The following is a 13,452-nucleotide window of genomic DNA, read 5'->3' on the forward strand; positions in this document are numbered from 1 at the left end:
TGCCTGTTCTCCATCTCTCTTCCCCACCTTCTCCCCTTTTCCTCCCTCCCCTTTCCTTCTTTGTGTAAGAGGAGGAAGAGGAATTGGCCCTCTAGCCCTCAACCTCAGCATTTTCCTCAACTCATCTCTCTCATTCAACCCGCCTACTCAGTCTGTTACCAAATCCTGTCATCACTAAAAATCCACCCTTTCCTCTCCAATCCAAACCGCTACCATGCTGAACCAAGCACTTATCCTATCATGCCATGACTACTGCATCAGCCTCCTCGCTGACCTCCCAGCCTCCTGTCTCTCCCAACTCCAGTCCATACTTCACTCTGTTGCCCGGATCAGTGTTCTAAAAAATGCTTCAGTCCATGTTTCCCCACTACTCAAGAACTTCCAGTGGTTGTCCATTCACTTCCACATTAAACTGCAATTCCTTACATTTGACATTAAAGCACTCAATCAGCTTGGCCCCCCACCCACCTTGCCTCAGTGATTTCCTACTATAATGTAGGATGTTCATTTCACTCCTCTAACACCAACCTATTTATTGTTCCTCCATCTCATCTATCTCACCACCAACTCTTGCCCATATCCTGCCTCTGGTCTGGAATGCACTCCTTCTTCACCGATCAATTGTATTTATTGAACACTTACTAGGTAGAGAGCACAACAGAATTAGCAGGCACATTCTCTGCATATCCAACAGATGATCACTCTCCCCATCTTCAAAGCCTAATTAAAGTTACATCACCTCCAAGAGGCCTTCTCCAACTAAGCTTCATTTCCCCTACTTCCTCTCCCTTCTGCCTCACCCTTGCCCTTGAATTTGTACCATTTTATTCCTCCCACAACACTTACGTACACACTCGTAATTTGTTGTAATTCCTTTTCCCCCAACTCTAGATTACAAACTCCTTATGGGCAGGGAACATATCTCCCAACTCTGTTCTATCGTACTCTCCCAAGTGCTTAATGCAGGGCTCTGCCCTCAGAACACCCTCTTTCCCACTAGCCTCTGTCCTTGGATCCCTGCCTCTAAGCAACTCTTATTCACCCATCCCCAGCCAATATATGGCAGTATATTCTGCCATTTTCCTTACCTGTAATGTACTTGAATGTCTTTCTCCCCCTCAAGACTGTAAGCTCTTTGTGGGCAGGAATTGCATCTCCCAACTCTGTTGTATGGTATTCTCCCAAGCACTTCATACAGCATTCTTCACACAGTACGTGCTCAACAAATCCCACTGATGGATTAATACTTTTCAAAGGCCCTTGGAAGTTCCAGTGGCAACACTGTGCCATTGAGCCCTGGGGAAGGGAAAAGGGAGTTTAAGGCATGCCTAGATTTTCAAGGACTTGAGTGCTTCTTTCAATTCCTCAAATATTGATTGCAAAGTATTTTCTAATGCTAACAAATGAAAAAAAACCCTCTATTTTCCATTGGATGTCTTAAGTTCCACATTGTTGTTTCTCATGTTGCTGAAGCATTGCAAAACCATAGCCATTAGAGACCATTGATGCTATCAGAAGAAATTGTTTGCCATGTGTTTTACAAATATCAAAAGAAATATTATAGTCCCACAGCAAGACTAAATAGGCATTGAACTGGAAGTTTCCTGGAGGAAGTTTAGGCTTGTGAATTCCATAAACCTTTCAAAACACGTGGATATCTCATCTAAGTGTGTGGTTGTGTTAATCCAGTTATTTCCTCATCGCACCAAATTTGGAAACTCGTCTGGTTCACTGGCATTTGGATAGTTAGGATAGAACTGGAGAGGCTAAATCTCTTGAACCAAACAGTCATAAACCAAATGGCCTAGTACCACAGTTCAAAATAATTCCTTCAACTGGAGCAACGAGCCAGAGTTTGGCGAGGTGGATGGGAGGTTCTGATTTCCTTTAACTGGAACAATGAGCAAGGGTTCTGGAAAGTTCATTCAATTGTATTTGTCGTATTTACTGAGTGCTTACTGAATGCAGAGCAAATACCATCATCATCATCACTGAGCAAATGCTTGGGAGAATGCACTTTGACAATGAACAGACACATTACCTGTCCATAATGAGTTTACAGTCTAGAGTGGGAGGGAGATTCCAATTTACTTTAACTGGAGCAGCAAGCAGCGGTTCTGGGAGGTGGATGGGAGGTTCTGATTTCCTTTAACAGCGAGCCAGGGTTATGGGAGATGGAAGGGAGGTTCTGATGAGTGGCAGCAGTGAGCAAGAGACAGCCAGGGTAGGTAGTGGGTGGGGGCAGCCTCCAAACACCTCTGGGGACTGGACTCTTGTAGCCAGGACCCCTGTGGCCAGGAGTGTTTCTGAAAGGGCTAAAGCAGGAGGACCCTGCAGCCTGACACCCACACCACCAGGAAGCAGCATGTTGTAGTGGCTAGAGCATGGGTCTGGGAGTCAGAAGGTCATGGGTTCTCATCCCCACTCCACCGTTTGTCTGCCCTGTGACCTTGGACAAGTCACTTCACTTCTCTGTGCCTCCGTTCCCCCATCTGTAAAATGGGGATTAAGACCGTGAGCCCCAAATGGGACAGGGACTGCGTCCAACCCGATTTGCTTGTATCCACCCCAGTGCTTAGTACACATAGTAAGCGCTTAAATACCACATTTATTATTATTATTACTATTAATAATTATGAATTTATGTGTTCAAGCCAGTATAGATCAATCAATGAATTATAGAGAGCCACCCAAGTAATAACTGATATTTGTTAAGAACATATTATATTCCAAGCACTATATTAAATGCTGAAATAGGTCCAAGATAATCAGGTTGGAAACAGTCTTCTTCCCATGGGACTCCCAGTCTAAGGGGGAGAGAGGATGGATATTGAATCCCCATTTTACAGATGAGGAAATTGAGGCACAGGAAAGTTAATTGGTTCATCTGAGGTCAATAATAGGTTAGTGGCAAAGGTAGGATTAAAACCCAAGTCCTCTGACTCCCAGGCCCATGTCCTTTCCACTAGGCCATGCTGCTGCCCCAAGTGGCATGAGAGCTGTAATTTGGCCACCCTTGATATAGAAGAATATGATACTTACTGGCTTCCTTCCCAAGGTAACAGAGCTCTGAAAAGCTCACTGTGGGCAGGGACTGTGGTATCACCTCAGTTATATTGTACACGCCCAAGCTCTTAGTACAGTGCTCTGCACACAGTATGCGATCAGTAAATACTTGAACATTGGACGTTGGAAAGTTTTATTTCAGTTTTTGGCTCTTTGTGAAAGTATCTCGGTGAAGTGCCAGAAATGGTTAGATTTCAGTGAAGTGAATCCTGAATGTTTATATGTGGAAGACAGGTATGAATACATATGGGGTGAGAGATAGAAATAGTTTCAGTATCATTATTTGTATGAACTGTTATAAAAATGTTTAACTACTTCCAGGTCCTGGGCACTTACCCAAATATCAACTCTTTAGGCTATGGCTCCTTTGAAGCTTATAAACTAAGGAGTTTTGGTTATAGAGTCGTCTTGGCTGTGAGAAAAAGTCAGATGATGAATGTTGCTTTGTTTTTGCTGGAAGGGAAGGTTTTTTTTTTTTTAACAATTGTTTTTACCAGTCCAGTTGTTCTTAAAGGTATAACATTTATTAAACGTTTAACTTGGTCTTAAGATCATTGAGCTTGACTTTCCAAAGTCATTTAGTCCAACCCTGCTACCAGCCGAGTGAATATTTAAAGCATCCAGGAAAGATAAGGGTCATTTCCATTCTTAAACCTGCCTCAGGATAGAGACTTCACTCCTTTTGTGCTCCATCTACTCCCCTATGTCTACCCCAGCGCTTAGAACAGTGCTCGGCACATAGTAAGCGCTTAACAAATACCAACATTAATTAATTAATTAGTGTTTTTTGGGGGGTTTTTACCCTGGTAGTCAAAGTTCTTTTTGTACAACCGAAGTGTCTTCTTTAATTGAGGCCTATTTGGTTTTATGTTGATGTGGAGAATAATTGGCCAGTACCCTCCTCATGAAAACTTTTCACATGGTCCACCCTTTCTTCAGGCTACAGTAGCTTTTTTTTTTAGTGTATTTGTCAAGCACTTACTATGAACCAGACACCATTCTAAACACTGGGGTAGATACAAAGTAATCAGGTTGGACACAGTCCCCTGTCCCACATGGTGCTAACAGTCTTAATCCCCATTTTACAGATGAGGTAACTGAAGAACAGAGAAGTTAAGTGACTTGCTCAAAGTTACTCAGCAGAAAAGTGGCAGAGCCAGAATTAGAACCCAGATCCTTCTGACTCCCAGGCCTATGCTCTATCCACTAAACCATTCCTCCAACCCCCCAACTGCCTGTCCACCCCCCTTCCCCACTGATCTGTCACTGGCACTTCAGCCACCATCATTTCCTTTCCCAGTTCTTCACATTTTCCACTTTTAATCATGTTTGCTTCCCGTCAGTAATTCCTCTTGAGTTTCTCTATGTTCTTTTGATCAGAACTGTCCCCAGTACCTGGGCAAACTATAGAAAATGAATTATATTGTGGTATTCATCTAGTAATAATCATAAGTGTGGTACTTGTTAATTGCCTACTATGTACCAAGCACTGTTCTAAGTGCTGGGGTTGATTAAAGATAATCATGTTAAACACAGTCCTTATCCCCCATGGGGCTCACAGTCTAGGTAGGAGAGAGTAAGACTAAGTCTAGACCGTAAGCGCATTGTGGGCAGGGAATCTGCTTATTATTGTAGTGTACTCCCCCCAGTGCTTATCCCAACTCTGCCACTTGTCAGTTGTGTGACTGTGAGCAAGTCACTTAACTTCTCTGTGCCTCAGTTACCTCATCTGTAAAATGGGGGTGAAGACTGTGAGCCTCGTTTGGGACAACCTGAATTACCCCATATATCCCAGCGCTTAGAACAGTGCTCTGCACATAATAAGCGCTTTACAAATACCAACATCATTATTATTATTATTATTATTAATACAGTGCTGTGCACACAGTAAGCATTCAGTAAATACAGTTAAATGAATGACTAAAAGAGTAGGATTTAATCCTCGTTTTATAGATGAGAAAACTAAGGCATGGAGAATTTAAGTGACTTGCCTATGGTCACATGGCAGACAAGTGGCAGAACTGTGATTAGTACCTCATTTCTCTGACTCCCAGGCCTGTGCACTTTCAACTAAGCCGTGCTGCTTCTCTCATACTACTATTCATGGAGCCCATGTTGATGATTTCAGCAACAGTGCTACAGAATTGACACATCCACCCTGTAGTTTACTGTGACCCCCAGGTCTTTTTCTATTTAGTTCTTATTCATCCTGTCATAATGTAGAGTGCTTTTTGCCACCAGTTGTGCAGAAGCAGCATGGCCTAGGGGAATGAGCAGGACCTGGGAGTCAGAGGACCTGGGTTTTAATCCTGGCTGTACCACTTGCCTTCAATGTGACTGTGGCACATTATTATTATCATCATTATCTCTGCTGAATTACTTATCCAGTCATGATCTGGGAAAGTAAGGGGCCCCTATCACCACTAGATCCTAATTCAAGTAAATTTGGTGAGTTGACTCAAGGGTCCTCCCCCATCTCCTCTTCTGGCCCATTCTTGACTCCTATGCTGATGCTTCCTTTCACCTTTCACTTCAGTCTAGATGCTTTCTGTTTGTTGACCTCCTTCTGTTTCCTGGACCTTTAAGTATGTGTAGTGATCCTCCCACTTCCCCTGCCTTTCTTTCCTGAACATACACAGTATGTTTTAGTTTAGCCCTCCAGGCTAGGATGCTGTCCCGCTAGGTCTCTTATAGTCCAATTATATGGTAAACCTGAGTTAAGACCTTCAGTTCATTTCCCATGCTCTGTGTATGAACATTTCAGAGTCAAAGGCTGATCCTTGGGTTTTCCTCCTTGTTTTCTGTCCTCATGTATTAGCATCCCCGAAGTCTTTTCCAGAGGATTTTCCCCAGGTCATTGCAAATTTTATTTTCTTCCAAGTTTAGTTGATATTCCAGCCAATCTAATTTCAGATCTTCCTCACTAGAGTAGCCTGTCTGCCCCTGAAATTACTTTGTCCTTGAAAAATTTAAAACGGATGCTGATTTGACTCAGGATGAAGCAGCAAGGTGAAGTGGCTAGAGCATGGGCCTGAGAGTCAGAAGGTTCTAATCCCAGCTCCACCACTTGTCTGCTGTGTGTCCTTGGGAAAGTCATTTCACTTCTCTGGGCCTCAGTTCCCTCATCTGTAAAATGGGATTGAGACTGTGAGCCCCATGTGGGACACGGACTGTGTTCAACTTGATATGCTTGTATCCAGCCGCAGGGCTTAGTACAGTGCCTGGCACATAGTAAGCTTTTAACATATACCGCAATTATTATTATTAATATTATTATTATTGTTTAGCCTAAAGGTCACCATGGTCTTTGGCATCATCGCTTAGCCAGATCTCCATCTCCAGAATGTGTTTGTCCCAGGGCTTTGTTCTGTTTCAACTTTATCCTCAGATCCCCATTGTCATTCCTGATATGTACCTAGTAACTCTGAAAATCATTCATTCCCTCCTGTCATGGTTGAGAAACAGAGAAAATGAATCCATCCGATCTCTTCTCTCTTTTTTTAAAATGGTATTTGTTAAGAGTTACTATGTACCAGGCACGATAGTAGATACAAGCTAATCAGGTTGAACACAGTCCCTGTCCACATAGGGCACAGGTGGTGCCATTAAGGAAGAGAATTAGCAGTCAGCAACACTGAAATCTAACTTTTTTATTACGTGCTTACTAGGTGTCAGGCACTATACTAAATGCTGGGTACAAGCTATTCAGGTTGGTCGTAGTCCATGAGCCATGTGGTGATTGCAATCTTAATTCCCATTTTTCAGATTATAGGTAACTGAGGCCCAGAGAAATTGTGATTTACTCAAGGTCATACAGCAGATAAGTGGAGGAGCTGAGATTAGATCCCAGGTCCTCTAACTCCCAGGCCTGTGCTCTTTTCACTAGGCCACGTTGCCTGTCAATATAATGTAGGAGTTATATTCCTGAGGAACCCTGATTCAAGGAAAACTGGTGTTTGAATTCTCTCGTTTCTTACACATATGCAATAATTTCTTCTGCCATTGTGTCATATTGTACCAGACATACTGGAAGAATATTTCCTAATTGTGTCATCGCATTCCATCCAAAAACATGTAATGAAAGCATATATTCTGCCAAAACTACTTTCTAGGATGGTTATCTGATTGAAAATGGACCTGATTCAATCCCAATTTAAAATTACACTTTAGAAAAGTGTGAGGCTTAAGTTGTCTTTGCTGCTCCATTTCTTCCCCTCCCAGTGTGGGGGCCTTCTTTTTGCCTTTACTTACTTTCTTTTTGCCTTGATCAGTTCTGTGATCACTGAAGAGAAGTGACTGTTGTCTGGGTCCGCTCCTCAAAGGCACTCTCTCTTTTTGAGATTCTCACCAACCTTCAAGATCCCTCTGTTGATCCGGTCAACGAATGTGGCATCTTTCAGGATGTTCTGGAGATGAAAGTCCTCACTCTAGCCCTGTAGCCAGGCAACTTCTGAACTAGGTTGCCCCCTCCACCAAATTTTATTCTGTAAGACTAAGGTACCTATTCCCATTCTGTGCCCTGACTAGGACTCAAGTGCCAACGAAGGATATGTTGTCTTGGAAGCTGGCATACTCTTCCTCACTGACTGATTCTTGAAGATCAAATTAGGAAGAATCAATAGTATTTATTGAATGTTTACTGTGTACATAGCACTGAACTAAGCAGACCACTGAACTAAGCACTTGGGAGAGAACAGTAACACCTGTTCCCTGTCCACAGGAGCTTAGAGTCTAGAGGGGGAGATAGGCATTAAAATGAATTACAGATATGTGTACAAATCCTCTGGGGCTGAGGTGAGGGTGAATACCAAGGGCTTAAAAGGGTACAGATCCAAGTGCAAGGACGATGCAGAGGGGAGTGGGAGAAGAGGAAATGGAGGCTTAGTCAGGGAAGGTCTCTTGGAGGAATGGTGCTTTTAATAACGCTTTGAAGGTGGGAGAGAGTTGTTCTCTCGGATATGAAGGAGGAGGTAGCTCCTGGCCAGAGGAAGGATGTGGGAGAAGGGTCAGTGGTGAGATAGATACGTGAGTTTGGGGTACAATGTATAGGTCGACATTAGAGGAGCAAAGCATGCATACCGGATTGTAGTAGGAAATCAGCGAGGTAGGATAGGAGGGGACAAGCTGATTGAGTGCCTTAAAGCCATCGATAAAGAGTTTCTGTTTGATGCGGAGGTGGATGGGCAGAACCTTATCTTATGCCACTGGCTTCAGGGTGCTCTAATATACTTAAATATTTGATCATTCAAAATATTGAAATGCAATAAATATTTTTAAAAGAGTAACAATACACTCAGCTTTCCTTGTAGGTGTGCTATTAAACTTGAATTGTAACTCAAAAGTTAAAATGACAGGGCATTGTCAGATCAGTGAGAGTAGGGTGTCCCAGTGAAGGCTTTCAAACAATTTCTTGAAGTTGAAATTTGGGAACTACTAACAGGAGTGCTTAGCTGATTCTCATAGTTCAGACCTACTGTTGTTTTCTTTGAATTAACTGTGAAACCCCAACTCTTAAGGGCTTCATAGACCATTGCTAACCCTTTGGAATGTACCGAGCAGCAAGTAGGTTAATTATGCAAATACCTATTTCCACAAGCGTAATATTCCCTGTGTGACTTGTTTCTACCAAGCAAAGTGATTACATTCTGCAATAGGTGAAGCTTCGGAGTGGAGTTCAAGAGAAGTAGATTAATTGGGGGGTGACAAAGACATAAATACCTGTGGTGAGTCCCATATATGAGAGAAGAGAAACTGTGGGTAAGAAATGATATTCCTAGCTTTAGGGGGCTTTTGGTGATGGGAGAGCCATTCTAAATCCAGGGAAACTCCTAGGCAGTGAAATTGTGCAGCCTCATCATTAAGGATGTACACCAAGTACACTGGCATCGCTTTTACCAACTGATTTGAAATGAACAGTTTTCCTTCAACCAGTCCCTCCTTCCCGTTTTCAGGCATTAGAGTAGTTGAGCCACACCATTGTAAAGGGCCAAAGAATGGAAAATCCTGATGCTATTTGAATTTTGCTGCTGCCCAAAATAACTCAACCTGTAAAGTATACATACCATGGAGAAGCAGCTAGCATAGTGGATAGAGCACGGACCTGGTAGTCTGAAAATCATGGGTTCTAATCCCGGCTCCTTCCCTTGTCTGCTGCGTTACTTTGGGCAAATCATTTCACTTCTTTGTGCCTCAGTTACCTCATCTGTAAAAGAGAGATTGAGACTGTGAGCCCCATGTGGGACAGGGACTGTGTCCAACCCAATTTGCTTGTATGCACTCCAGCACTTAGTACAGTGCCTGGCACATAGTAAGCACTTAATAAATACCATCATTATTATTATACCAGAAGAGAATAAAGTAGTCATGAGGTGACAAGAGATATCCACAAACAGGTGAGGAGCCAACAAAGGCCACTAAAGGGGGTGTGTGTGTGTGTATGTGTGTGTGAGTGTATATGTGTGTAAGAGAGAATATGTGTATATATGTGGCATTTTTGTTTGGACTCTAGGCCTCTAGAAAAGACAGAACCCTTGCCAGGTTAGTCCCTCAGTGCTTTTGAACCCCTATGAAACATATTTGTTATATTTGTCCTAGAACACTTAAGCACATACCCACAACTTATTTATATTAATGTCTGTCTCCCCCTCTAGTCTGTAAGTTCACTGTGGGCAGGGAATGTATCTACCAACTCAGTCGAATTGTAGTCTCCCAAGGGCTTAATACAGTGCCCTGCATAAAATAGGCATCCAATATATATCATCAATTGATTAATCATATTCAATCAGAAAAGTCATCTCCCTGAGAGAACCTCCCCTTTAGCTATCACTATCCACACCACTTAGGGGTCAGTAGTTGTCCCCAAAACACCTGTGATGGGGATACTTGAGAGTAGTAGTTGTAATGAAGTATTTATTAAGAACCTACTTTGTGCAAAGTACTTGACTAAGTGCTGGGAAAAAAATATAGATTAGAATTAGAAGTGGTCCCTGGCCCTAGTGGGGTTCAAAATCTGCAAATAATAGTCTGGGGGATCGGGGACTGGAAGCAGGCAACTAGAGGAAAGAGCTGAGAATGGACCTATTGTGTTTCAATAGGTCATAGGTTATAGATGGTTATAGATGGCTGAGCCCCTCCATGATTAAATTTATTAAAAGCTGCAATCGAAAATAGAATGTAGATCACTGCCTGTCTACTTGTTTTGTTGTGTTGTTTGTCTGCCCCTTCTAGACTATGAACCTGTTGTTAGATAGGGATTTTCTCTATTGCTGAATTGTGCTTTCCAAGTGCTTAGTACAGCGCAGTGCACACAGTAAGCGCTCAGTAAATACGATTGAATGAATGAATCACATCAAATATCATCTCTTCTGATTGTGGTTTTTGTACTTGAACTTTTCAAAATTTCTAGAATCAGTTGTTATATTTTTTTCCTTGAAGAGTATAAAAGGCCATTAAGCACTGAACATTAAACACCAAATATTAGAAATTGAAATTACATGGTTCATGTTAGATGGGTTTGAGGACTCTGAAGTAGCTACATTCGGACATTAAACATTTGCATGAGATATAAACAAGGTCATCTAGAAAATGCTTGGGTTTTTTTTTAACTTCCAAAGGAAAGGTTACTGAAATAAAAAATGAGTTCTCCCCCAACTTTGGAACTGAACAGGAATTTGCAAAGACTTTTTATGGAAATATATTTCCTAATTTTCAGTGACCCACTAAAGCACAGCTCCTGAGTGAAGATTTTATCAACCTTCCTGGGAGCTATATGCTAACAGCCTGTGTATTTTTTATTGTTGTGTTATACTCTCCCAAGTGCTTAGTACAGTGCTCTGCATGTAGTAAGCACTCAATAAAAGCAATTGACTGACTGACTAAGCACTTACTGTGTACCAGGCAGTGTACTAAGCTGTGCGGTAGACACAAGTGAATCAGGTTGGACGCAGTCCCTGTCCAACGTAGGGCTCACAGTCTTAATCCCTATTTTACAAATGAGGTAACTGAGGCCCAGTAAAGTGATTTGCCCAAGGTCACACAGTGGACAAGTCAAAGAGGCAGAATTAGAATCCAGGTCCTTCTCAATTCCAGGCCCTTCCTCTATCCACCAGGCCTTGCTGCTTCTATTCTGTATTCTAGAGCTTCTGTTTGTTTCTTAGCAGTGTAGCAGCTTTATGCTGGATTTTCCTGCATTCGCAATGTCTGCTGTTCTCCCCAAAACCCTAACAGAGAACTTTTAACCTGACTTGATAGCTTTGACAAATTGAATCTTGACTTACTTTTCCATCTCCCCAGCCGACACAGAGCTTCCCAGAATGCAGGTTTTTGTCTTTGCCCGGCTGGTCATATACTATTTTAGCTCTGAACTGTGATGCTCTTCATTTAATTCATCTGACAATGGAATGGATAACTTCGACTTTTTTTCTAAATTCTTTTCAGGTTGTGCTGGTGAGATGGAATGAGCCATTCCAGAAACTGGCCACGTGTGATGCGGACGGAGGAATATTTGTGTGGATCCAATATGAGGGCAGATGGTCTGTAGAGCTGGTAAATGACCGAGGGGCACAGGTGGGTGAGAATGATTTCTCTTTGGTAAATTCCCCCGAAATGAGAATACAATGGGAGGCATTCTAGAGCAGGGATGGACAGTGATTGTGGCTGGAGAGAACTAACCCCATTTTACAAAGCTGTTTGAGAAGCTAGGCCCACAAAGACACAGAAGTTACAGTTTCTCCTAAGCAGCTTCTAACGGGTTGCTAACCTGCCCCAGAAGCATGCAGTCGGTTGCTGACTGCTTGTGTCATATTGTTATATTTGTACTCTTCCAAGCACTTATTACAGCACTCTGCACACAGTAAGCACTCAATAGGACTGACTGGCTGCCCTTCAGCCTGTGTGGAGCCAATTAGGAGCCACTGCAGCGCAGTATCGGGCCAGAGTTTGCCCAGATCAATTTTAGAGAACAGTTTTGGAGTAGGAGCATGGTCTAGTGGATAGAGCATGGATGGGCCTGGGAGTCAGAAGGACCCAGGTTCTATCCCCAGGTCCTCCACTTGTCTGCTATGTGACCTCGGGCAAGTCACTTCATTTCTCTGTGCCTCACTTACCCTATCTGTAAAATGGGGATTAAGTCTTTGAGCCCCATGTGGGACAGGAACTGTCCAACCTGATTTGCTCATATCCACTTAGTACTTAGTATCCCCAGCACTTAGTATAGAGCCTGGCACATAGTAAGCAGTTAAAAAATGCCACAATTATTATTATTAGAGGAAACATGTTAGCATCTTTGTGTTTCATTTCAGGTTGGACCACACCGATCTAGTCTGTGGGCAGGTTTTATCTGTTTGGGTTTCATTTTTCTTTTTCGTTTTTTAAATGTTATTTGTTAAGCGCTTCCTATGTGCCAGGCATTGTACTGAGCAGTAGGTAGATACGAGCTAATCAAGTTGGACATAGTCCACGTCCCACATGGGGTTCACAGTCTTAATCCCCATTAACGAATGAGGGAGCTGAGGCACAGAGAGATTAAATAACTTGCCCGAAGTCACACAGCAGACAAGTGGCAGAGCTGGTATTAGAACTCAGGTCCCAGGCCCAAGCTCGATCCACTAGGCTGTGGTTCTATGTAATACTTTGCTCAGTGTGATTGTTACCTAAGATCCTTTTTTTGCGGAATTTGTTAAGTGCTTACTATGTGTCAAGCACTGTACTAAGTTCTAGAGTAGATACAAGTTAATCAGGTTGCACACAGTCCCCGTTCCACATGCGGTTCACAGTCTAATTAGGAAGGAGAACAGATATTGAATCCCCATTTTTACATTTAAGGCTTCTGAGTCACAGAAAATTAAATGACTAACCTAAAGTCACACAACAGGCAAGTGGCAGAGCCAGAATCAGACCTCAGGTCCTCTGACTCCCAGGCCCATGCTCTTTCCACCAGGCCACACTCCTTCCTCTGTGGGCAGGGATCATGTCTACCAACTCTGTTGTATTACTAATCAATCAAAGGTATTTATTGAGTGCTTATTGTGTACAGAGCACTGTACTAAGTGCTTGGGAAAAGTACATTACAACTGAATTAGCAGACATGTTCCCTTCCCATAACAAGTTTATAGTCTAGCAGGGCAGACCAGACTTCCAAACAAAGAAGAGCAACACTGTCACTGTAGAATCAACAGTTGGAAAGATACCACGCTCACACTTCACAACCTTTTACTTCAAAACACATCATAAAACCCTTCTTTCAAGAATGAGTTTGGAACCAAGCATTTATTATTTTGTCCTGTTAATCCCTGTTGGTGACTGTGGGAGGAGTTTACACGTTTGAGACTGTCTGATGGAGAGCTGCCTCAGGCAGTGGAAGAAATACCGTAGTCTGCTGCTCAGCTT

The 13,452-nt window shown here is 42.7% G+C and overlaps 1 protein-coding gene across 3 annotated transcripts in view; it reads left to right on the plus strand.

Moving 5' to 3' along the window:
* The window catches only part of TULP4 (TUB like protein 4), a 265,857-nt gene that overhangs the window by 163,182 nt on the left and 89,223 nt on the right, over positions 1-13,452 (plus strand). For all 3 annotated transcript variants that reach the window (XM_029052677.2, XM_029052661.2, XM_029052668.2), the window contains one exon: positions 11,503-11,631. In XM_029052677.2, the coding sequence (XP_028908510.1) occupies positions 11,503-11,631 (129 nt within the window). The remainder of the gene's footprint in view (positions 1-11,502; positions 11,632-13,452) is intronic.

The sequence above is a fragment of the Ornithorhynchus anatinus genome, chromosome 2 (assembly GCF_004115215.2).
Source record: "Ornithorhynchus anatinus isolate Pmale09 chromosome 2, mOrnAna1.pri.v4, whole genome shotgun sequence".
Taxonomy (NCBI): Eukaryota; Metazoa; Chordata; class Mammalia; order Monotremata; family Ornithorhynchidae; genus Ornithorhynchus; species Ornithorhynchus anatinus.